This window comes from Meriones unguiculatus, chromosome 15 (assembly GCF_030254825.1).
Source record: "Meriones unguiculatus strain TT.TT164.6M chromosome 15, Bangor_MerUng_6.1, whole genome shotgun sequence".
NCBI lineage: Eukaryota > Metazoa > Chordata > Mammalia > Rodentia > Muridae > Meriones > Meriones unguiculatus.
Window position 1 is genome coordinate 14,612,979 of NC_083362.1, and position 23,372 is coordinate 14,636,350.

Below are 23,372 nucleotides of genomic sequence, written 5' to 3' on the forward strand. Positions count from 1 at the left end.
CAGCTTCTTTCCCCCAAATGTCAGTATCCCAAGTGAGAAAAGGTACACTCAAGGAAAGTAACTGATCAACCAGAAATCTAGGTAGGGTGTGGGGCCAGATAGATGAAAGAGTCACATACACCTATAGGTGTGCAGTGGCTAATGGACCCGCAGGCTGTTTACCCAAATGGGAACGATTGGAAGACGGGATCAGGAATGGCCCTGAGGTTGATTATATGGGAAGCTAGTGAGTCAGGCGTGAGGACATTTTGGAGTATTTGTCCCATTCCCTCTAGTTTGGGGAAATGGTGAGTAGTCTGTATGCAGACTGAGTTTGACAGCGTAGCTGAGTGTGTTGGTTTTGTGACGGAGGACACTGAGTTGTGACTATTGCGTAAACATCGCTGTGTTTTAGTTGCATTCCAGGCATGCATGGAAAAGAACTACTTTTTCTCTAATTATAAAAGCAATACACATACATTAAAGAAAATGTGTACAGTAAAGTTGAGGAAATGGCCCGGAGCATCGTTTTCCTAATTGAAATCCTGCTACCATTTGTTTAACTTTACCCTGGGCTTCGCTTTTCCAAGCTGTGAAGTTATTGGCTTTGTGTTTTTAATTTTTTCATTTCTGTTGCTTTGATTTATAATAAAAATAGAGTGAGCTTTTTTTCTGATGATGAAGACATCAAACCCCAGCCTCAGAGAAAGGCCCTCCTGCCAGCTGCCCCACTGTGTATATTTATGCGCACACCGCCTCCACATAGTACGTACGGGAAAGTCACAGTCCCTTACACAGAGCAGGGCGTGTGAACTAGGGACACCTCCTAATGGTGACACTTCAATAATCTCTGCTCTACATATCACACCTAACACGGTGTACGTGCCGGATGGAGAGACATTTTACTCCATTGTTTAGAGAGTAATCACAGGGAGGGAAATCTATAGTGATTAAACCCAAGCACACATCTGTGCATACGGAGCGGGCAAATGAGGAGGGCCAGCTATACATGCATGCCTTGTGCATGCTGACTGCGGCCTGCTCTTCTTCACTCCGCCAGTAAACCAACTACAACCCGAGCAATCCCCCTTAACGTCTTATTAGCAGCCCTTTGTTTCTATGACCGACCACTGCTCAGTTCACTGTTCCTGTCACTGAATGATTAAGGGGGTGAAAGGGGAAAAAAAATGTGTTTTAGAAGAGCTGCTGTCAGCATACAGCTGGCAGACAGTCAGAAGAAATTGTCCGGGTGAATAATGTTCTGGTCTTCTGCTGTACCGCGTTCAGTCCTAAAACTGTGACTGCTCGCTTTTCCTCACTTGCGTGAAGCCGACACATTTGAACACATTATTTAGATCAAATCACTGAATCCTCGCACTGTGAAATGTTGGCTGCTATTATTACGCCCATTTTACAGCAGGGGAAATCGAGGCACTTAATTGACTCCTTCAGGGTCACACAACCAGCAAGTGACAGGATTGGGGTTCACCCCAGGATTCTGGCTCCGGAGCCTGGGATCTTAAGCTCTGTGGTGCATGGCACAGACATAAGGGTAGGGAAGTCCCTGAGTGGCTGCCTGGGGATCCGGAGGTGGGAGCTGATGAGCGTGACTCAGACCTTTTCCTGTCCCTCCCTGAGACTGGCTGTATGGAGCCCCAGTTCTCCCAGCTCTGCTGTTCTCTGAGTTCATCCCCCGCTCTCAGTGATCTGAATTCTGTTATGCAGCTTCTACTGGAATGTTGCTTTTATTCACGTAAAAGAGGCGATGTGCTACAGTAGGGACTGTACAGTTACAGGAAGAAACTCGGTCCCCAGCTGATAGGCCTGGGGGAGTCATCAGATCCTGAGGATGCTAACATAATCAATGGACAACGCCCTTGATGGAGTCATAGCCTGATGGCATTATAGGGAACGGTGGGAGGTGGGGCCCCGTTAGAGTGAGAAGGTCCCAGAACTATTACCTGCAGAGCTATTTCTTGCCCTGGGCCTTTTCTGTATGCCTTTGTCTGCTCTGCTCCGCCACTCCCTCCCTCCCTGTGACGGAGTAAGGCCTCCGAAACTCTGGAACTTACCCCCTTGAGTTGTTCCCTCAGGGGTGAGCTCCCAGATCGATTAATACAGGAATGAACAGGGCTGTGCTCCAGGAAGTGGTCTGTTTGATCGTGCTTCCTCTTCTCAACAGTCCTGTGAGAGGAGACATGTCACCTCCTCCTTACTAAAGCTCAGCTGTCACAGTTGTCTGAGTCCATCATTGACGTCAGGGCTCACCTTTCAAACGAGGGTTTCTGGGACTCCACAGACTCTGGTATTTTCATTCAGCACAAAATAAAAACATGAAAGAGGAAAGCACTCACACTAGGGATAGACTTAGATGGACATTAATAATGCTGACATTTGAGCATCTTGAACGTTCCTGGCTGAGACCTCCAGAAATATAAAGTCCCTGAAGCATTGGCCATATCACTTTGATGGCTACTAACTGGTAGCCAGAGATCCTACTAGGTTTCCCAATTCTCTGGGCCTCCTCATCATTCAACAATCATGCCCAGACCCTTGGCTGCTGGCCTTCCTAACAGAAACTGTCTATGAGGGCTTGGCATGGTTTTGGTTCCTTATTCTGGATGATTCTAGTATTTGTTACATGCTAGAAATGTCTGATAAACATTTCCTTATAAACATTCCATATGACTTAGCTTCACCATTACCCTAAAGAAAGCTGAGTTTTCCTAAATTACAGGTTATGATACATTCATCTCAATGCACACCATCTGACTTGGAGTAGATGAGATCTCAAAAAGAAAAAAAACAAAAAAAACCTAGTGGTGCAAATTATTCTTTTGTTGCCAATGGTCAATGATGAATTTGTGGTTCACTTACTCAGCTAGTCACACCCACGGTAAAGGGCAGAGAGACAATGAACACGCTCATGCTCAGTCACGCCCAGCTCCTTTTCTCCTATGTCACAGAATCTAAGACCCCCACCCCAGGGAATGGCGGCACCCACTCCAAGCAGGCTCTTCCCACATCTGTTCGCGTCATCGCATGCTCACAGGCCAACCTGACCTTGACAGTCATCCCTTGGGGCCCTTCTCCCAGGGGCTCCTACTTTGTGTCAGGTTGGCAATTAGAACTAACCAATATACCCAATAACCGAGAAACATGTCACTAGATGACGGCTTTGCTCCCATGGGTGACGTACCTCCCTGTGCTCTCTGCAGGCCCCTCCTCCTAGAGGCTGGCCCGTTGTCAGTGCCATTATACTCTTGGATCACCATATGTTAGGCGCTCACCACACCCATGGCATCAGACAACCTCGGACTGAAAGTCTTTGGGGAAAAAAGACGGTTTTGTACTGCATTAGTGCCAATTTCCTATCTTCAGTCCCTATACAACGGAGAAGCAGCTGTTTACCTTGCAGTTCCATTGTACCCCATAGAGATAAAATATGGAGGGGAGGCTGCATAGGTTACATGTAAAGAGGATGACATTTTATAGAAAGGATTTGAGTATCCATAGATTTGGGTATTTATGGAGTTCTGAGGCAGATCCCCAACATATACCAAGAAACACCTGCATTTTCCTGGAAGGTAGATTTAATTCTGTTCGTACTTACTTAACACTAACAATGAGAACACATCATAGCCTTTTTCTAATTCTTAGACGTGTCTAGCAAATGTACATGGATAATATATGAATAATATCTCCATTAGCAAGCTGGAGTCCCTGGCTGCTGGAACCTCTCCAGGGAAAGGGAGCAAACCATGGCAGCAGGGTCTTTCCAGCAAAGGACTGGAAGTCCATGAGATCCTTGCTATTTTGTTGGAGATCTGGGCTAGAGTAGAGAATGGAGAAAGGGTGTGTTTGTATTTTCTTCGAGTTGTATAGACTAAATGCAGCATAATGCTTGCCTTCTCACACTGCTGAACATCTGTCTACAGAGCTCTTCTTTATATCTTGCAAATGTGAACTTGTGTGAAGAGTTTCTATAAAGCTCTCCATTCATCCTTCATCCCAGGCCCAAATAATGTCCATTCTACTCTTTGTACAGTTTCCCACCACTGAGCCTCATGACCAGAGTCCCACAGTATTTGCCCTCTTATTCTTTTATGTCTTTCACGTGTAATAATATCTTCAAAGTAGACTCCCTAGCATACTGCAGTAAAGCAAAAGTTCACGAGGCCGCCAACCGAGTCTAGACCGAGACAGCAGCCAACACCCTGGGAGACCCTAGGGCACCCTGTTCTGAAAACGGCTTGCTGCTTCATCCACTGGTGAAATGGTTGGGCTGGGTGATTCTAGGATAATGCATTTCCCTAGCATGCATTTTCACGAGCCCGACTTTGCGCATGCCACATGTGCACACACAGGAAAGAGAGAGACAGGGACAGGGATGGGGAGAGAGACTATGAAGATCTTAAAGTAACAGTTTTCTTTTTTTCTTCTCACATTTTGAGTAACCCCCAGCAAAGCCATTCCAGAAGCAGTAGACTATGTAGTATAGTATGAGCCACATATAAAACGTTTTAACATCGCTGATAGACATACTAAATAGAAACATACTAAATAATGTGTATATTTTTAACCCAGGATAGTATAAATATTAACATTAGCATTTTAACACATAATCAACATGAAATTGTAAGTTGGGACATTTTACTCTATCATGCTAAATCCCCGATATGGTAGCTATTCAGCTACACATGGCTATTTAAATTTAAAACCATTGAAATTAAATACAGGTAAAAAAAACGAGTCAGGGGCTCATGTAGTTAGGAGAAATGGGTGCTCTTCCAGAGGTCCTGGGTTCGATTCCCAGTAGCCACAGTGGTTCACAACTTAAGTTCAGGGGATCCAATGCCATCTTCCGGCCTCCATAGGCACACATGTGGTACACAGACATACATGCATGCAAAATACCCAAACACGTGAAATAACAGTTCCTCTCTGGAGCCACAGTCCGTGTGCTCAGTCACTGTGCGTGACTAGTGACTCTGACACTGATGAACAATGGTGTAGAACATTCTATCTTGCATAAAAGTCAACAGTGAGCATTGCCAGACTCTTCTATACGTGACTCTCTTTTGGTGTGGCTTGTGTTTATACAGTTTGTCCATTTTGGTGTATGTTAACTGTAGCTCATTCATTATCATTACTAAATAGCATCCCATTTTATAAGTTATGAACATTTCTGTTCATAGTAAACAGTATTGCTAGGCAGATTCCTATTCACCCATAAGGATGCCTATAGAATCAACTTGTTACCGCTGCACAGAGGATGGATGTCTCCCTTCTTACTGCATAATATCAAATTCTTTTCTGGGTATTTACAATGATGTTTGTGTTCGAGGAGGTGGGGGTAAAGGATGAATCTTTTCAAAAAGTAATTTTTGCATTTTGTTCATTTAAAAAATTATTTTGGTATTCTGTATTGTATCTGAGGCATAGAACAAGTGATGGGGGTTGAAGTCCACAGAACCTCCAGAGGTTTCCTTCTAAAATGCAGATTTTCCAGGGAAGTAACCAAGATAAACAATAGTACTAGGAAAGAAAAATTTCCATTCAGGAAATAATGTAAGTGGATCTAGTATTACAATCATAGCCCAGTGTACTACTTTCTGATTGTCACCTCTCTGGTGATGTTTGTCCTGAAACAGCCCAATTCCTGACAGTTTTTGCCAGTATCTTCTTCAGAAGAGGCCAAGGCTGATGGCCTGTGCTGGCTGCTCTCCCATCACCATAACAACAAGCTGGCATCATCTGGAAAGAGAGAACCTCAACTGAGAAAAACCCACTAGATTGGCCTGTGCTGCTTGTTTATTATTATTATTATTATTATTATTATTATTATTATTGATGATTGATGTGGAAAAGCCCAGGTCATTCTGGGTAACATCACTTCTTGGCCTGGTGGTCCTGGGTCCTAAAGGAAACAAACTGAGCAAGCCATGTAAGCCAGTAAGCAGCACTCCTCCTCTGTGGCCTCTGCATCATCTCCTGCCTCCGGGTTCCCACCCTGATGTTCTTCAGTGATGGAGTGTGACCTAAGATCTGTAGGCTGGAATAAACTCTGTCTTCCCTAAGTTGCCTATGACCATGGTCTTCATCATGGCAGTGAAAGCCTCATCTAAGACAGACTCCACTCAAAGTTCCCAGAAGGCCGAGCTGAGGATTTATGGCCATTATCTTTCAAGGTGGTCATTATAAGGAGCCCTCTGCATCTGAGGTCTTGTATGTGATTTAGAGAAGCTGTTCAAACTTCCAACCCAAGAATTAACTCTTATGGGTTAAGAGCGACTGGATTATAATTATTAGTTTCCAGATTTTACAGTACTGTTTGTGTTTCAGTGATCAAAAAAGCAAAAAGAGCCGTTATTTTTAAAAAAGTAAAAACAAAGATCTATAGATTCCTAACCTTGACAGCAAAATAGGAAGTTCATGTGTACAATATTTATTATCTTGAGTAAGTGGGCTTTCCGTTACTGTGACAAGCAAACTTTAAAAGAAGATATGTTTGCCTAGGCTCACATTCTCAGAGTTCCAGTCCATTATTAGTTTGTTTTACTGTTCTTACATTGTAGTGAGGCAAATCGCCTTGGTAGGAAGTGCACAGAGGTTGGGGGGAGGGGAGCACTCTCATCTTCGCACTTGGAGCCACTAACCCCCAGCCACACTACAGGGCTGAGCCTCAAAGAATGTCAAATTACAAACAGTAGCCATCTTTAAAGCACGAGGGGAGGGTCCCTGCTGCACAGAAGTTCTGAGACCGAGGGCAGCCTCGGGGGTTGCTTTCACTGATGGCTGTTTTCTGTTTTCTCCTACAGATGATCATTCTCGGGTCCGGCTACAGATGCTGGAAGGGGACAACAATTCCGACTATATCAATGGCAACTACATTGACGTACGTACCCCAAAACGGTCAATAAACCTGGGCATTCTGACACACACCCCACACCAGATCTGCTCTGCAGTCAGTAAACATGAGCCAATGACCATCCACAAGCAAGCGTCAGCGTTCCCCACATTCCACAGAATCCAGTTTGGGGAAGTCAGCCTGTTTGGGGATAAACATCTTATTTCCTCTCTATGCCCTCTCTGCCTATCCATGCTTCTGTGGACTAAGAAAATGTTTTTACGTTTTTTTGTCAACAACCTAAAAAAATGTTTGCATATTAATGGGACAAAACCCTCTAATTGCTAACGTGGAGATTAGCAGGCTCTCGTCATCACTGAACCCTTTAAGCTGCCTTCAAAGTCATCCGCAGCTGTACACCAGGACTTCCAAGGCAAGCAAGGCGCGTCATTAAAAATGCAAGCTGTTTAATTATTGAAGATGGGCGCCTTGTTCATTCTGCGTCATGTTAACTTAATATCTTACATTAGGATAAATTCTTTAAGAGCCAGCTTGTTTTCGGTTGAAGGAATGAATGAAATCAGAAGTAGGAAATCCAGGCTACCGTGCAGTGCCCTGCGAGGCTCAAGCCTCCATGAGCAAATTCGGCTTCTGTGCCGTTCCCAAAGATGTGCTCTTCTGGGCCAGGTTTTCAGTCAATTAGCACTTCCAGGGACCTAGCTTACCCAACTTTGTTTCATGCAGACTTAAATTATTATACAGATTGCCCTTAGGCTGTGTGTCCAAGGTATACATGAAACACAAATGACTTTTGTGTTTAGAGTCTATTCCCAAAGTATCTCGCCATATTCCCTCTCACATCAATCATTAATCAAGAAAATGCCCTACAGACTTGTCTACAAGGCTAATATTAGAGGCATTTTTCAGTTGAGTCTCCACTTCTCGGATATGCCCAGGTTTGTATAAATTTGACAAACCAACCACCCAAGGATTTTAAGGGGATGTTCAGCTAATAAGTGAAACAGATGAGGACTGAAAAATGACTAAGATAGTTATTAGCAAGGACCATCCTGGGACAGCATGGGCTAGCTCAGTTCATGAAATGTATCCCTCCTGTCTCCTGGACACTTCCTAAGGTATTAGACTTGCAGGATGAGGAGGAAGTCACTGCTCTTTACAGCTAACAAATGAGTAACTCTCTAAAGAATTCTATATAATATTGGTCACAATTCTGTCTTTTCAGATGTGAGGCAAATCAATTGCATAACAGAACTGCTACCTTTCTTACTCATTGATGTTGACTCGAGAGCAAAAATAATCTAACAGGCAGGCATTTGTGTCTGAGAAATGTGTATTTTCTCTCCAAATTTTTTTTTTCTGTTTTCCAGTTATCTTTGGGAACAGTATTTAGGGTAATCTCCAGGGACAGAAATGCATTAAGATCCAAGACGATGCAGTATGTTACTGGATGTAATTTTCTCTGAATTGACTTTTATCTTTTTCAGATACGTCTCTTATGACATCTTTGCCTCCTACTTTCTTTGGCCCCACTTTAATCTTTCTTGCTTCCTATAGGGTGATGATGAAAAGAAGGGGGTCTTACATAACCTCTTAGGAGCAAGTGTTTGATAGTGGTTCTGAGTGCTGCTATTGATGAAACTGTCCGTATTGATAGAACAGAACATGTGTTGAGTCCTTGGCACATTGCCAACAACATCCCAAATGCAAACCAGATTCTATTGCACGTTTCCAGCCATTCACACCTTAATAAGAGGCCTGGTCATTTTCGTTCAGAGAATCCATAAATTGATAGCATCTGCCGCTGATCCATCATCTCATAGCCAGTGTGTAATGAAGTTCCTTGCCCTTCCTGCACACCACCCGGGCTGTATTTGATGCAGCTTCACTTAGCAAGACAAACTCAATGATCCTGTGTCTGGCAGTTGAGCCCTCAAGTGACGCCGACATTGGCATTTGGATGCACAGGCCTTTCCACAGACTCAGCGTGTGACTTCTGTGCTACCTGCTGACTTTAAAATTTATCAAATATTTCTTGTTTATTTTTAGGGCTATCATCGACCCAATCATTATATCGCAACCCAAGGTAAGTTTAGTTCAGCTCTCATACCTGTACTTTGTTGTTTGCTAGTCTTGATCACTTCAGACCTATCACCCGCACCCTCATGAAGATATTTTGTATGCAATGTATAGTGTCCTTAGCCATTGACACATTTTCTTAGCAGAAGTTTTGGTGTGTAATCACTTATTCGGATCATTAAAGAGATGGGCTCACTGATTCACTATTGAATTCAGTCTGAATGCATTTGGAACTAGCCTGACATCTGCAAGAATGTATCCTGTATTTTCCATGTGTATATGGAGTGAGATGGGGGAGGAAAATTCCCTTTAATAAGTACGTCCTGCTGCCTGTCTGTCCACAGAACTGTGTGAGTCTCTGCTGAGGAGCCACAGTCATACTAGAAGTTGACTTTAGGGGGCAGCTGTGAGGTGGCCATGTGTATCTGAGTACTGGGCGGGGGGGACGGACTTGCAAACAGCAAATGGTCATCATCCAGGGACAGCAAGCATGAATGCACTTGAAATGTAGCGATCAAGAATGGAAACAGGGAAGCAACCCCATCTGGCCACTCTCTGGGTGGTGTTGCTGGATGGTGCTGGGTGTGAAAATTTCTGGGTGTAGCCAAATTAAAGACTGTACGGCCTTGCCCTCCCTGTAAGAATGGCTTTCCAGGTGTTCTGAGGCAGGTGTCAGCAGCTGATTTAAAGCATTGAGGATGGAATTGGCCATGGTTTATAATGCATGCGGAACCTCAGTTGTTCAATGTCCAAAATTCCCCCCTCGCTCATCTACCCAACAACTTGGTTGGTGCCCCCATGCTTTCACAGGTGGCATAAACATCATGTAATTAAATCTCTTTGGAATTTTCAAGATTTCTGTGACTAAATAGCCAGCTCTATGCACTGTCCTTTCTGGCTTTCTGCAGTTGATTTTTCTCCCCACACAAGGGAGATGGCTAGGAAGGAAAAAATAACACTTGCAAAACCGCTTTCTGCAGAATGAGTTGCAATGATGCTTTTGTGCCTGGCAGCTTCCTCTGCAGCCTTCAGACTTCAGACTTCTGTTAATGAACAGAACATCCAGAGGTAGCTAAAGACTGGCAGGTGAGAGCTAACCTTCCCAGAGAAGACCATGCCCAGTGCCCTGTGGCCAGACCTCGGAAGCCTTGCCTCAGTGCAGAGTGGGCCACACCGCAGCTCCCCACACTGGTAGTACTGGTGGCAGTGGTGTTATATCTTAAGACCAGGATGCTGAGGTTAGAAAGCTAGATTCTCCTTTCTATTGTACATCACAAGTGTCATCTAGCCAGTGGCAACAGACGGCCAGAAATAAAGAGAGCCAACTGTCTAGTCACTGGCATGAGCAGCTGAGCGCTTTCATGGACCACCCACCCTCATTTTAAAAAGCCACAAAATCCTGCTTCATTCTAAGAAGCCAGCAAAATAGGCAGCAAGAGCTAATGATAGATGCAAGTCTTTACTCTGTGTTCTCCCAGTCTTTGGCACTGAATAATTCTGGAAGAAATTTACTCAAAGCAATGAAGCTGCATGCCTAGGCTCATACCCTTACAACCTGTTTTATTCCCAAGAGGTTATAATATAGATTTTCACCTACACAAGACATATCATGAATGCATGCACAAGCATCTCTCCCCTCATGACCGACCGCACAGGCCCATCAGTACTGATTTTCAGCCAACATCTGGCTTTGACCTTAATGATAGTGCTAGCATTTCTGAAGACTGAAAGGATCTAATTCAAACTAGAACTGTCAGTTTTCAGTATGTTATTCCTGTCCGCCCTGTTGAATTCTTTTCTGTACAGAAGTCAATAGACTGATGGCCCAGACTGCATCTGAATGATACAGTCATACAGTTGTAACGTGCGAGACTGATGACTCAGCGAGTTGAAAGAGCATAGGACAGGAAGTAGTGTCTGTCCCTGCCTGCCCAGAGCTGGAGACAGAAGGGATTTCAACCACCTAGCTCAAAGCAAGGGGCCAAAGAAGAGTTTGCTGGGGTAGCTCAGAGCTAGGGTAGCTCAGGGCTTATGACATTTCAGTCACTGTGCAGCCCAGGGACAGGGCAGCAGCTGGGATGGAGCACAGTAAGGAGCACTCCCTCACTGTGCTGGGACAGAGTGCCTGCTGGCTTTCTGATGGGCAGCCAGGGGGATCTCCACAAAACGGCTTTGTTGTTTAGCTGCTTTATTGTTTAGCTGCATTTTTAATTTATTTATTTGTTTATTATTATTTATTCACTTTGTATCCCAACTGTAGCCCCCTCCCTCACCTCCTCCCAGTCCTGCCCACCTTCCCTCTTCTCCTCCTATGCCCCTTCCCTAGCCTGCTGATAGGGGAGTTTCTCCTCCCTATCTGTCTGACCCTAGCCTATCAGGTCTCATCAGGACTGGCTGTATCATCTTCCTCTGTGGCTTGGCAAGGCTGCACCACCACCCCAGGGGGAGGTGATCAAAGAGCCAGCCACTGAGTTTATGTCAGAGACAGTCCCTGTTCCCCTTACTAGGGAATCTACTTAGAAACTGAGCAGCCTATAGGCATCCTCTGAGCAGGGGTTCTAGGTCCTCCCCATGCGTGGTCCTTGATTGGCGTATTGGGCTCTGCAGAACCCCCTGGTCCCAGGTTTTTTGGCTCTGATGGTCTCCTTGTGGAGTTCCTGTCCCCTCCAGGTCTTTCTATCTCCCTCTTCTTCCATAAGGTTTCCTGAACTCTGCCTAAAGTTTGGCTGTGAGTCTCAGTATCTCCTCGAAACCCTAATGGGTAGAGTCTTTCAGAGGTCCTCTGTGAAAGGCTCTATCCTGTTCCTACTTCCAATGTATAAAACAGGATAGCTGCATTAAAAAAAAAAAAAAAAAAAAAGACTTTAGGAGTTAGTTTAGCTTTTAGGGAAAGACAGTGCAAGGCAGCCTCAAACTTTGCAAGTGGTTTCTGTTGTGATGAGTGTGGTTTGTGAGCACTGTCCTGCCTTCTCCCTCCCCCTTTCCTCTTCCCCTCTTCCTTTTCCTTTCTCTCTCTCATTGTTTTCATTTTCATCTATATTTTTGTCTTTTTTATTTATGTGGTTCTGTTTTTAATTGACACATAATTGTGCACACTTTCATACTGCATGACATTTTAATAAACATTAAATATATATACACACACACATATCTACATACAGATATATGCATTTGCAGTGTATGATGAGTATGTCGGGATGACTAGTATAGCCATCACCTTGGATATTCTCCATTTGTATTGGGAGCATTGTGAATCCTTACCAGCCAGGTCAACTGTTGCCATAGACTCATTTAGCATTGTGGAAGCGATTCTCCCAGAGTTGACACTGTAGCTCAATGCAGGGCACTCGTCATCCCTACTCCAGAAGTCACCCCTCCTGTCCAGCTGCACACAGTACCTCCTCACGCCAAACAAGCCCTTTTCCGGAGTGCACTCATGACCTCCCGTAGAAGGAGAACTTGACACTCTCAGGCCTGCACTACACACTCATCCTCCAAAACCATATGGTTAAGCGACTTGGAGTCTTGAGCCTCGCTTCTAGCTGATGATGCTCCTCAGGACAACACAACTTAAAAAGCAAGTTTTCTATGGTATAATCTCTTAATTAATGTCTCTTAATTAAAATTGTCTTAGGCACCAACTTTTTAACCATTATAAGTTGATGAAACTATTATTAAGATTAAGTCAAATTAACTTCAAGCTGAAAGATTCTAGAGTTCTAATCTTTCATTATGAACCATGGTCATTTAGGGTCTGGGCTTTTGTTGTTCTCTTTTGGGGGTTTTTTTGCTTGGTGTTACTGTGTTACATTTGTTCTCCAAAGCTCATGGCCACTGATTTTCCCAAAATTTAAGCATTTATAGTACAAAAAGAGTCAACAATAAAAAAGTAGATGAAAAGGTCCCAAGATTAGCATTTATTTCTTTAAAGCGAGCTGTTTTGGAGATATACACCGTAGTCAAAAGGTCTGGGTTCAAATCTTGTGCTGTCACAGAAGTTGTCTGAACTCATCCAGTGTTTGGTGACTAGCCCTCGGCATAGCATCCTCTGTGCCGCCATGTTCTCCATTCAGGTACACAGCTCATCAGCTGTTTGCCCTGAGTATGGAGGTAGGCTCCAGCAGCGTCCACAGATTACAGGTGAGGAAGCCAAGCACAGGAAACAAAACAGGCCCCCACTGCCTGAACCCCAAAGGGGGAAGATAAAAGTCATCCGTGCGACTGGCATATACCTGTGAGCCACTGGTTACTCTTAAGAGAGCACAGCTTTGTGGTTAGGAAGGTGGGTGTTGTGGCATCTAGAGACTAACAGACACTATAAAAACTCAAAATCACCTCCCCTGTGATTTTGAGGGGCCTTGGCAAGGCACTGAACCCACAGGGTTCAGCATGCTTCACTAATCAGATAACTAAAATGTATCGCTCTGCAGTAAAATTTAGAGACCGAACGTTCAGTCTCTCCCATGGGGAGAAACCTGAACTGGACATTTTTAAGAAGCTTTGGCACGATCTTCAGAGACCACGGACACCATGCAGACAGACACTGTGACTCCTTGCCCTTCTCCATACTGGCCTTATTCTCAGAGGCTTTGATGCTGACCTTCATGTTGGATGACGTACAGCCATGCCAGCAGACAGCACGCAGGTGGATCTAGAAAACTGGCATGAGGTGGAACTTTCTGTGCCTGCCAGGCAACGCTGGGAACAGCCTGGCGGGGACATTCTACCCCTGCAGCCCGGATGAAGAGAGAAGGTGGCAGCAGGTTGTTTCAGAACCAAGACATTAGGAGTGACGGGGCTCACTCACTGATTCAGTGAACAGTACCATCAGCCAACAGCCCACACCAGGCGGATCCTTAGTAGAAATACAAGAACAAGTGAGCGCGCAAGTGCACAGAGGAATGAACCGGAAGCCACATCCTGACCGTGTAGTGAGTACTCAACCAGGTGGAAAGAAGCCATGCTGGTCCCACAAGGCCTCTGCCCTGGTAATACGTAACTGTCATAACTCCAGCGACCCGTCGTCTCTTTTTTCAGATAAGGGCTGCCCAGCTCCTGTTCCACAGAACACTTTTCTTAGTTATATGTTTAGAAACAGCTCGTCTTGTGACACTACTTAGCACTGCGCCTGTTTAGACGTGCAGCTCCTTCCCCTCCGCAAAGTGCATCTTACTGAATTAGTTTTGATCATCATCCTTTGTCAGAATTTGAAAGGGAGAAACCTGAAGAGTTTTGGCTCCAGAGATTCCCATCCAGGGGGCAAACCTCACAGTGAACGTGATAGAAATTAGGGTGAGCCTCCCACAGCGTAGGGAACCGCTCCAGTGAATCAGGTTTCCTTGTGCACTTCTCGCGCATGCTCTCTGTGTTCCAGGAAGATGGGTTGGCTGGTACATTCCCAGCTCAGACTCCACCCCAGGCGTCAGGAATAGAGAACACAAAGCCGCGAAGGGCTCGCTCTGCTCTCCGGGGCAGCCATTCTGGAAGTGGAGAGTTCTCGGGGCTCCAGTGCCCATTCCACGACTCTGTAAGGAGCATTTGTTCCCACATCCTGGCCTCCAAATGGAGGCAACCACTTGAAATTATTTCCCAGTGGACTTGAAAGAACTGTTTTATTTCATCGGAATCTCGGCCCTCAGCACACAGCTTCTGTTTCTCTGCCCCAGTGCCCATGTGCCTCGCTCTTCACCTCTAACTTCTCTGTGACCAGCGCCCTTGTTTTCCTGGCTGAGCGGTTCCTGCACTGGCAGCCAGTTGCAACCCTTGCTATGGGTTCATTTGTTATGTCCCATTTGAGACTCGTTTACAAACAAGTGGAGCACTCTTCAACTTCCACCGTTAAAGAGGTCACGGGGCTTTGAAAACAAAAATGTTGTGTGTTTTCTGCACAGTGATCCCCAGAGGGTTCAATCCACATCAGTTGGAGGCAGGCTGCACCTTGCACCTGTCCATGACATTCTTAGAATGAGCAGTCTCGGTGACGGGCTTCGTGGATACCGTTCAGGCCTGTATTCCTAACAACATGCACTGATAACACCTAAGGACACCTTAGACTAGAAAGGAAGGCAGTAAACAACGGGATGATGCCCCAGCCAACTGTGTCCTTCCAGAAATAATGGAGCTTAATTCATACAGAATAATGTAAAGACAGTTGATAATCGCGCCTAAATGGTCTTTATTTGTTTTTAATTTTTAATTTTCTTTGTACTTTATTTTGATATGTTTATGGAATATAGTGTTTCAACCCACATATTCATTGTAGAGTAATCATACAAGGGTAATTAGTCTGTCCATCATCCCAGATTTTATTATTCTTTCGTGGGAAAGATATTAAATATCTTATCCTACAGCTAATTGGAACACACACTCTATGTTCATTACAGCATCACTCATAATGCCAAGGAAGGAAACTAATGCGTCCATCAATGAATGGATGGATTTTTAAAAATATTATCTATGTGTGTGTGTTTATATAATATATGAAGTCAGCCAGACACAGGAAGATGAGCCTTCCATGATTTCTCTTCCACACTGAATCTGAAACCGTCACTCCAAAGACTTTTTAAATCTTTAAGAGAAATTTAGGTGTACACCTCATTTAAAATTAAAAAGACAAAGAGATAAAGCTTTAGACTTGGAAAAAAAAAAACGTTTAATCTCCCAGTCTATCCTCATTGATTTTTAGAGATTTTTTAGTAGGAGAGTTGGAACTTGAGAAAGAAATGTAGTTCAGTGACCTTTATCCCTACCCGTGGAACTGAATCATGCATGCCGCCAACTGTGTGGACTGACGGAAGGACGTGTGCAGTGCTCGGCTGAGAAGACAATCAATGCCGTATGTCACACCTGCTCTCCTAAGGGACATTTTGTTCAGCAGGGGATTAAATGCATAGTTACTTCAGGTCACCTCTTTTTTTTTTTTTTTTTTTTTTTTTTTTTTTTTTTTTTTTTTTTTTTTTGCCAGGTCAGGCCTTTGAAAGGGAAGGGTTACAACGTAATTCTCATCTATCTTCCATAAGTCCAGCTTTCTCAGGCCTCGACACCAAAGGCTGTTGCAGAGCTGAGCCGTTCCCTTGAAAGACCAGGCCATCCAAAGCTCACTGAGCAGCTTTGTACCTCTACCAAAGACTGGGCTCAGCACAGGGTCTTCACAAAGTCACCAGTGTCCCCGGCATGCACGGCAGCCTGGGGTTTACCTTCAGATGGTACCGTGACGGCTCCTTTGACGGTTTGTTCGACGATCCAGTACTTCCTTAGACAGTTTATCTGCCCCATTTATTGGCTTTTTTGTTTTTGTTTGTGTTTGTGTTTGTTTTTAATGAATGCTGATTCAGTGTCCTCTGTTTCTTGGCTTTTCTTTAAAATTCACTGCTGGAAACTTCCTAATGCTAGGCTCTCCACTGCCTGCAGAATGTTTCCGAGCACCTGCCCTCAGCTTTGTCTAGGGAGCCAATTTATCTCTATTTTATTCATTTATTAGATTGATTCTCTTTTTTGTTAAATAAAAGAGGATCCCACTTGTGTACAGAGGGAAGCTTAATTAAAGGGGATGGAGAGTAATGAAAGCCTCTATCCCTTTGGCAGTAGCCCCTGAAGCATGAGAATTCAGGCTTTTTCCCTCCACTGTTCTCTGTGACAGAAGGCAGCCAGGTCCTCTGGGTTGCCAAGCCACTCCACTCTGAGAGCTTCTATTCTTCTTTCTCCCCTTAATTGCTTTTCCTCTCCTCCCCTTTGAGCAGCCTGCACAAGTACCTGGACTTGGCTTCTGAGACGTCTCTTTGAAGGCCAACACTGATGAATTCTCTGGGTCACAGCCAGGGGGAGGCTTTTGGGTAGTGGGCATCTGTCGTGTTCCTCCACCCTTAGGCACCTTGTCCAGTGCCTCCTCCCAGTTCCCCATGCACATGGCATGCAACCTGTGCCAGGGATCAGGCCCTGCAGAAGCCATGAGTGGCTCTGACTTGTGGGCGGGTCGTTGCTCTCTACAATCCACCATGACTTTGAGCCTTTACTGTGTTGCGGCTGCTCTGTGTTGCCGCTGCTCATCAGGGGCTTTGATCTGTGCCTGCTGGTCTCAGATCTGCTTTGTCTGCCTTTATCAAGCTGCCTTCCACATCAAGCACCTTAGGAGCCTCTGCCTTCCCAGTCACAGGGGTACCACTTCCAGCTGAAAGAGTTTGTTCAGCTGCTATGGAGGCATGATTCTGGAACAGTGCTGAGTGAAGCCCACAGAGAGCACAGCCAAATAACGATCCCTGTAGATGGGGCTTCCAGAAATGCTCGCAGACATTGCGGTGCCAAGTTGGGTGAGCATTTCTCCATCATTGATCTCACTCGTAGCTACACTTTGCTTATACAATCAGATCTTGGAATGCTGGCCCTAACATTCCTTCTGAATGCAGGCATACTTTGTGTCAGTAACTGGTCCAAGACAGTCTTCACCAGAGAAGTCTTAGAGGAAAATGGTTACTTACAGTGTCAACTGTAGAGGGGGTTAGAGGGTGTGGCTTGGAAGCCAGCTCTGTCAGAGGCCTTTCAGTCAGCATTAGCTACCTCTCTACCCACACTCATGATGCTGCCAGTCCTGAACACACATCTCCCAGTGGCAGAGATGATTTAGGCCTTTGTCCCAAACACAGCCACATAAGCATCACTAAGTGGTTCATTCTGTACAACCCGAGCTTCCTTCCAGAAGGACCCAGCAAAGGGAACCACCGTGTTTCACCCACACCCTATGCTCCCTTCAAAGTACAATGGTCATCGTCACTGCAAACTTTTGAACAAAGGTAAATTTGAGTTAAGTAGACAATTAACTTCATCACAGACTGGAAGCAACATTGTTTTAAGGTTTAAAAGGTGGAAAAAACAATGTTTGAAACCGTACCTATACCCGTGCTCTCACACACAAACACATATGCAGTATTTATCAACAAATAAAACCAAAGACATCCTCTGCGTCTTTCCCTGCCCCCAAAAGCATGATAAGCTTAGACCTCAAAGTTACTATTTCATTTTCTTGTATAATGATGTTGGGGTTCCAGGTGGGCAAAGAATTGGTAATATTCAGAAACTCAATTTATTCTTAAATTTTTCTTCCTCTGTTTTACTTTTTCTGGGACTTAAGATAAGGTTAGTTATAGTATAGAAATGAATGAACTTTATTTTTAGTAAAGATAAATTCAAGAAAAACAAAGGAATGAGAATGTGTAAAATGAGAGAAGAAAGGAATTATAACAATGACTGATTGTAGAGGGATAAACTTAAGGGACCTGATGTTAGACCATAATACCCTTTTAAAATGGGGAAGTAAAGACTAGAATTAATGTATCTTAGAAGGCTGTGGACACCAGTTGAATGTACCTTTATTAAGAGAAATACGGAGCGGAGCTAGAGAGAAGGCTCAGTGGGTTGAGTGCTGGCCTTGCAAGCATGAGGACCTGAATTCAGATCCCCAGATTTCACATAAAAAGATGGGCAAGGAGGCATGTGCCTGCGGTCCCAGCAATGGTGATATGGGAGGCAGACACAGGCCATCCTCTGCAGCTTCTGGGCCAGCAAGGCTGGCCTATATGGTAGAGCCAGGCCAGCCAGAGACCTTGTCTCAAGCAAAAGGTAGAAGGTACTGGAGGACACGTGAGGATGTCCTCTTACCTCCACACACATGTCATGCCCACAGCTATCCCACACACACACAAAAGTGCGTACATGCACACACATAGCAAAAAGACAAATGGGTGCTGTATAGTTCTTCAGACTTTTGTATTTGAAAGTATTTCCTAATTACTTTTAATTGAAAAAATGAAGGGAGTGAAAACCAAGTTATTAAGCTAAAAAGTGTTGAAGAGTTGTAGCTGAAATTATGGACAGAAGTTTCTGGGGATATGTATGTATGTATATATATGTGTGTGTGTGTGTGTGTGTGTGTGTGTGTGTGTGTGTGTGTGGCTTATATAAATTTATAGCTTACCTGTAATTAAATCCAATTTAGCCTGTCACTGTTGAATCAGTTTCATGTGCTCATGGTATGTATGTATGTATATATGTATGTGTGTATGTACATACATGTGTGTGGCCGTTCATGTTACACCCACAAACAAATAATCCTTGAAACTAGTAAGAGAAAAGCATGAGTCCTTTCATGCTGCATCTCAGCCTGGAGAGAGGAACGTGGGTGAAAATGGTCCCATTAGCGTGAGGTCAGTGTTGTAGAGGGAAATGATTGAAAGGCCCACAGGAAGGAAGCGTGGCTGAGCCTCAGGTGTGGGAGTAACCTCTGCAGGAAGTGCAGCCATGCACCCGCTGGTCAGTGAGCTGGCAGGTAGGACCCACCCTACAGGGAGAGCAGGGGTTTGCCATTGTTTGGAAACCCTGGGAATTTACAAAGTGGAAACACCACCTAACCCCATTATCTACCGCACAGCTTCTGACCGCACAGCTTCTGACACTACTTCTAAAAAAGTCCCTTTTATTGTAGCTTTGATGCCAAGTTCCTCATTTTTTTACACTCACCAATTAAAATTCCAGGGGACTGCTGAACAGTCCGAACCCTGTAATCTAGATGTGAAGGAGGTTTGCTTTGGCTGAGCTTAGAAATGGGCATTTTGTCATGCAGCATGCGCCTTTTCAAATTCCGGTTAAATAAACTACTCCTCCAGTTTGCCCCATCATAGAATAACTGTGCATTTGCCTCTGGCTCATTAGTGGGCTTTCCTTGTTTCTCTTAGTCATTTTCTCACGAGAGTCTTCACATTTGGAAAATGAGCAAATCATGCCCCCTGTACCCAGACATCTCGGTTCTGCTTTTTCTAGTCTGCAGCCGAAACCAAAGATTATTCATAAAATTCTACATTTTGCCACAAGTAGCCTCAGGGGAGAGCAAAAGCATCTATCAAATAAGTGATGTTAAGGGTTATTAATGCGGAAGCCAGCTGTGTTCCGTGTCACCGTTATCACATCAGTCCATAAGGCACAGTGCCACATTTTACCTTCCACATTTGGCTTCTGCAGAAATGAAAAGCTACTAAATATGAAATTATGAGTCTGAGTGTTATGGCAGTATCGTGCTGAAAAGTCACATAAAGTTTTGTAATAAAAGCTTTCTTGGAAGCCACTGAAGGGATGTCGAATTCTCTGACTGTTGAGCAACTGACTTTATAATACCTATTTTAGTTTATCGCCAACAGCAATGGTACCAATAATGGATCAAAATTTTAGGGCCACTTTTATGTGTGTAGCAGGAGCTTTATAATTAATGCACAAACCCCAGGCTTGCATCTTTGCACAGCTATGCTGCACCTTACATGCTTGTCTGTTCTGATGGAATAAACCTGTGGCCAGAGGGCCCGCCAAAGCCCAAGGTGGGCCAGTGTCAGCCACGCCACTACCCTGGATTATCTGTAGGTGTGTCATCTCAGGGCCCCTCCCCATCCCTCTGTCCTTGCACCACCTCTGTGACCTCTGCGTCACACCATCAGCATTCCATCCTACCATTTCAGTAGTCACGCACATGCAGGGCTCCCGATATCAGACTTTCCCTAGCTAGAGATTTCCACCCGTTTAAAGGGTCTCAGTGTTTCCTAGCACGTTTCAAACTCCACCCCTCTCTATATTTATAAATAACATGTTCTCTTTGATTTATCTATATTTTTAATTATTTGTTTGAGAGAGAGAGAAAAGAGAAAGATGACCCGTGGGGCCAGAAGACAGGTTTTGGAAGTCAGCTCTCTCCGGTTGTCCAGGTTCTCTCTCGCTCTTTCTCCTGTGCTGCCTTCTCCAGGCTAGCTAGCTGTCCCACAGGCTTCTGGCCAGTTCTCCTGTCTCTGTTTCCCTATCTCTTCCTGGGATTACAGGTGTGCACCGCCTCTTTCACGGCTCTGAGGACTGGATGCAGGTTGTCGGGCAAGTAATTTTTACACACTGAGCCAGCTCCCCAGTTCCAAACCTCTCCTTCTCTGAGTAAGTGTGGCAAGAGGTGTTTTTACTGTTAGCCACTACTTGTGTTCTATGTATCTCTGTACCTTGAGAGCAGATTTCCGCCATCTACTCTAGACACTGGCATGTCTCTGAGATATGCAAGAGGCTCAGATGATCCTTAGACTTAGCCCCATTTCCTTCCTCTCAGAAACTGAGGTGTGCTGTAAGATGTTCTGATTCCATTGAAAAGAAAATCATTGCGGCTTCCGCCATTTCAGGCGTGCTAAACTCAGGGCACCCCACAGTGCACCAAAATACTAAGTTTGACCCTCGCAGTGAGGTCTCTGAGAAGGCAGGCCACCCTGTCTTTCTAGGGTCAATAATCCAGCTGCATCTTTTTTACCCCTGTAGTTTTTTTTCCTCCTGGGCAATGCCACAACTACACTGAGATGATCAGAGGTCTTGTTTAGTGCAAGAAAGGCAATTATGAATTCAGGCTTCTCAGAGAGGCAGCTTTCTGCAGACATAGACATTAAGCACTGGGGAATTAATACTGGAAAAGCCATTCAGACTGCCTTCGGAAGCTCTCTGTCTCCGGGGCTCTGCATATCTCAGCTGGAGGTTGTTCTGACAATGGGCCTGCTGTGAGAGGGCACATGCTTAGAACTGCGTCTATCTTAGACAACAGCCAGCCTCTGGAAAGTGGGGAGGCACTTGTGATGCTCATCCTTGCCTCCCTGGTGTCCCTTCCTGGATCCCAGCCGCACCTGGCTTCCAAATGCAGGCTGAGGCTGGGCTGGTGCTGCAGGGGCCACTTTGGAGACCGTCCCCATGAGAGACCTTGTTGTGTCAGTTAAGGGCTTGTAACAGTGGCCCAGGGAAGAACTGACGTCTGGCGTCGTAAATTAAAACAGGTGTGAAAGGAGTGACACATAGGGAAGAGTCCTCAAAGTGGCCTGTGGGAAGAACAGGTCTGGAATTATGCTCTGCATCTGTTAGCAGACAGGAGGTTAGCAGGATCAGGTTTGCTGGTTTTCATGGTGTGTGGGGGTGGGGATAGACTGAAGGGCACACAGAGAGCTGGGGGGGATAAGCCACTATGATATTTTAGGTGTAGAGGCTAAAATATCAGCGGGAAGAAAGGGAGACAGGAAGCCTTTGCCCTGAGAGAACTCTGGGTGGTTCTGAAGAGCTGAGGGCTGGCAGAGAAACCCCACAGCTTGCTGTGCTCATGAAGGTGAACATTATTCTGCTTCAGCAAGAAGCCAACAAACACGTTAGAGGTGAAAACTGACCTGATGTAAAACCACTTTTCAAAGGGCTTTTCTGTGTGGGCAACACGGGTTTCTCTGCTGTCTTCCTCTTGCGACTGTAGGGTAGACACGTGTCTACTTGAAGCTTGCTTGCTAGGTCATTCTCTAGGAGGCCCTGGCATGGAGTCGTCATGCTTTCTAGTACTTGGCTGGCTGACAGGGGGATGGTGAGTTGGAGGCCAGCTGCTGTGAGACCCTCCCTGCCTTGGGAAGGAGGGACTAAGAGAAGGCAGTGAAGGAAAGGTAACCTCCCTCAACTTCCTGGCTCACAAGCTATGTGACCCAGAGTTCTTCCCAGAGCTTGTCTGTGATCCAACTGCTGCTCCAAGGGCAGGGACAATAGAACTGATTTCCTAGGGTGGTGAATTTTAAATTTAATGAGATAGTGCACTTAAAGTACTTCAAACGGCACCTGGGAAGTAAGACACCTCAAAAGATGTTAAGTTTTATTCTGTGTATGCTGGAACAGCATTGGTGTTTATACCTTGCTTTTTAAGAGCTCAAATAGGCCCTGTGAGTGTTCCGAGGACCTTGACTTCAGTTAAGAGAAAAGTGTGCTGTATAGAAATTCAGATGTGAAAAGACCAAGTTGTAGGATGCCTACCAGGGTTTGAAATTAGAATTTGTAATATCCCTCACCTCCCGTGAACTAGAGAACTCATCTTACACAATAGAGCTCATCCTTGAGTGTGCTTCTGCTTGGGCTTTTGATTGCGTTTCATCTTTCTTCCTGCGCCTCGTTCTTTGCAGGGCTGGATGGTGGTGAGCGGCCCCTCCACGCCTTCCCTTCTCTGTGCTTGCCAACCGTTGTGAGGGAAATGGAATGTATTACTGGTCTGCTGTTGCTGAAATTTCCAGACCTTACCTTTCAAATGACATAGTCCCCACGGGAGGAGAACTGCTGAGCCTCACCTTCTGTCCCATTGTGTGAACATCTGTAAATGTTCTGCCACAGAAAATCGCAGTGGCCTCCAACTCAGCCAGAGCAGCCGAAGTCCTGTACTGAGCTGCCAATCACACCCGTTCAGACCTTGAGAGAGGCTTTCGTAGCACCCCCTCCCCTTTCGTCTGCTGTTTTGGAATCCTCATCAGGGACAAGCAATTTCCTGTGTGCTTGGAGAAATTCCCCATGATCCTTGAGGTATAGAGCAGAGGAGTAGGAGCTCCCCCACATCTCGGAGCCATGAGAACCTTGCACACCCAGCACACAGTTGTAGACT

At 45.1% G+C, this 23,372-nt stretch overlaps 1 protein-coding gene across 8 annotated transcripts in view; it reads left to right on the forward strand.

Annotated features, from left to right (window-relative positions):
- Ptprm (protein tyrosine phosphatase receptor type M) overlaps nt 1-23,372 on the forward strand; it is a 674,808-nt gene that overhangs the window by 591,704 nt on the left and 59,732 nt on the right. For all 8 annotated transcript variants that reach the window (XM_060368219.1, XM_060368222.1, XM_060368217.1 and 5 more), the window contains 2 exons: nt 6,801-6,877; nt 8,897-8,933. In XM_060368219.1, coding sequence (XP_060224202.1) covers nt 6,801-6,877; nt 8,897-8,933 — 114 coding nt within the window. The remainder of the gene's footprint in view (nt 1-6,800; nt 6,878-8,896; nt 8,934-23,372) is intronic.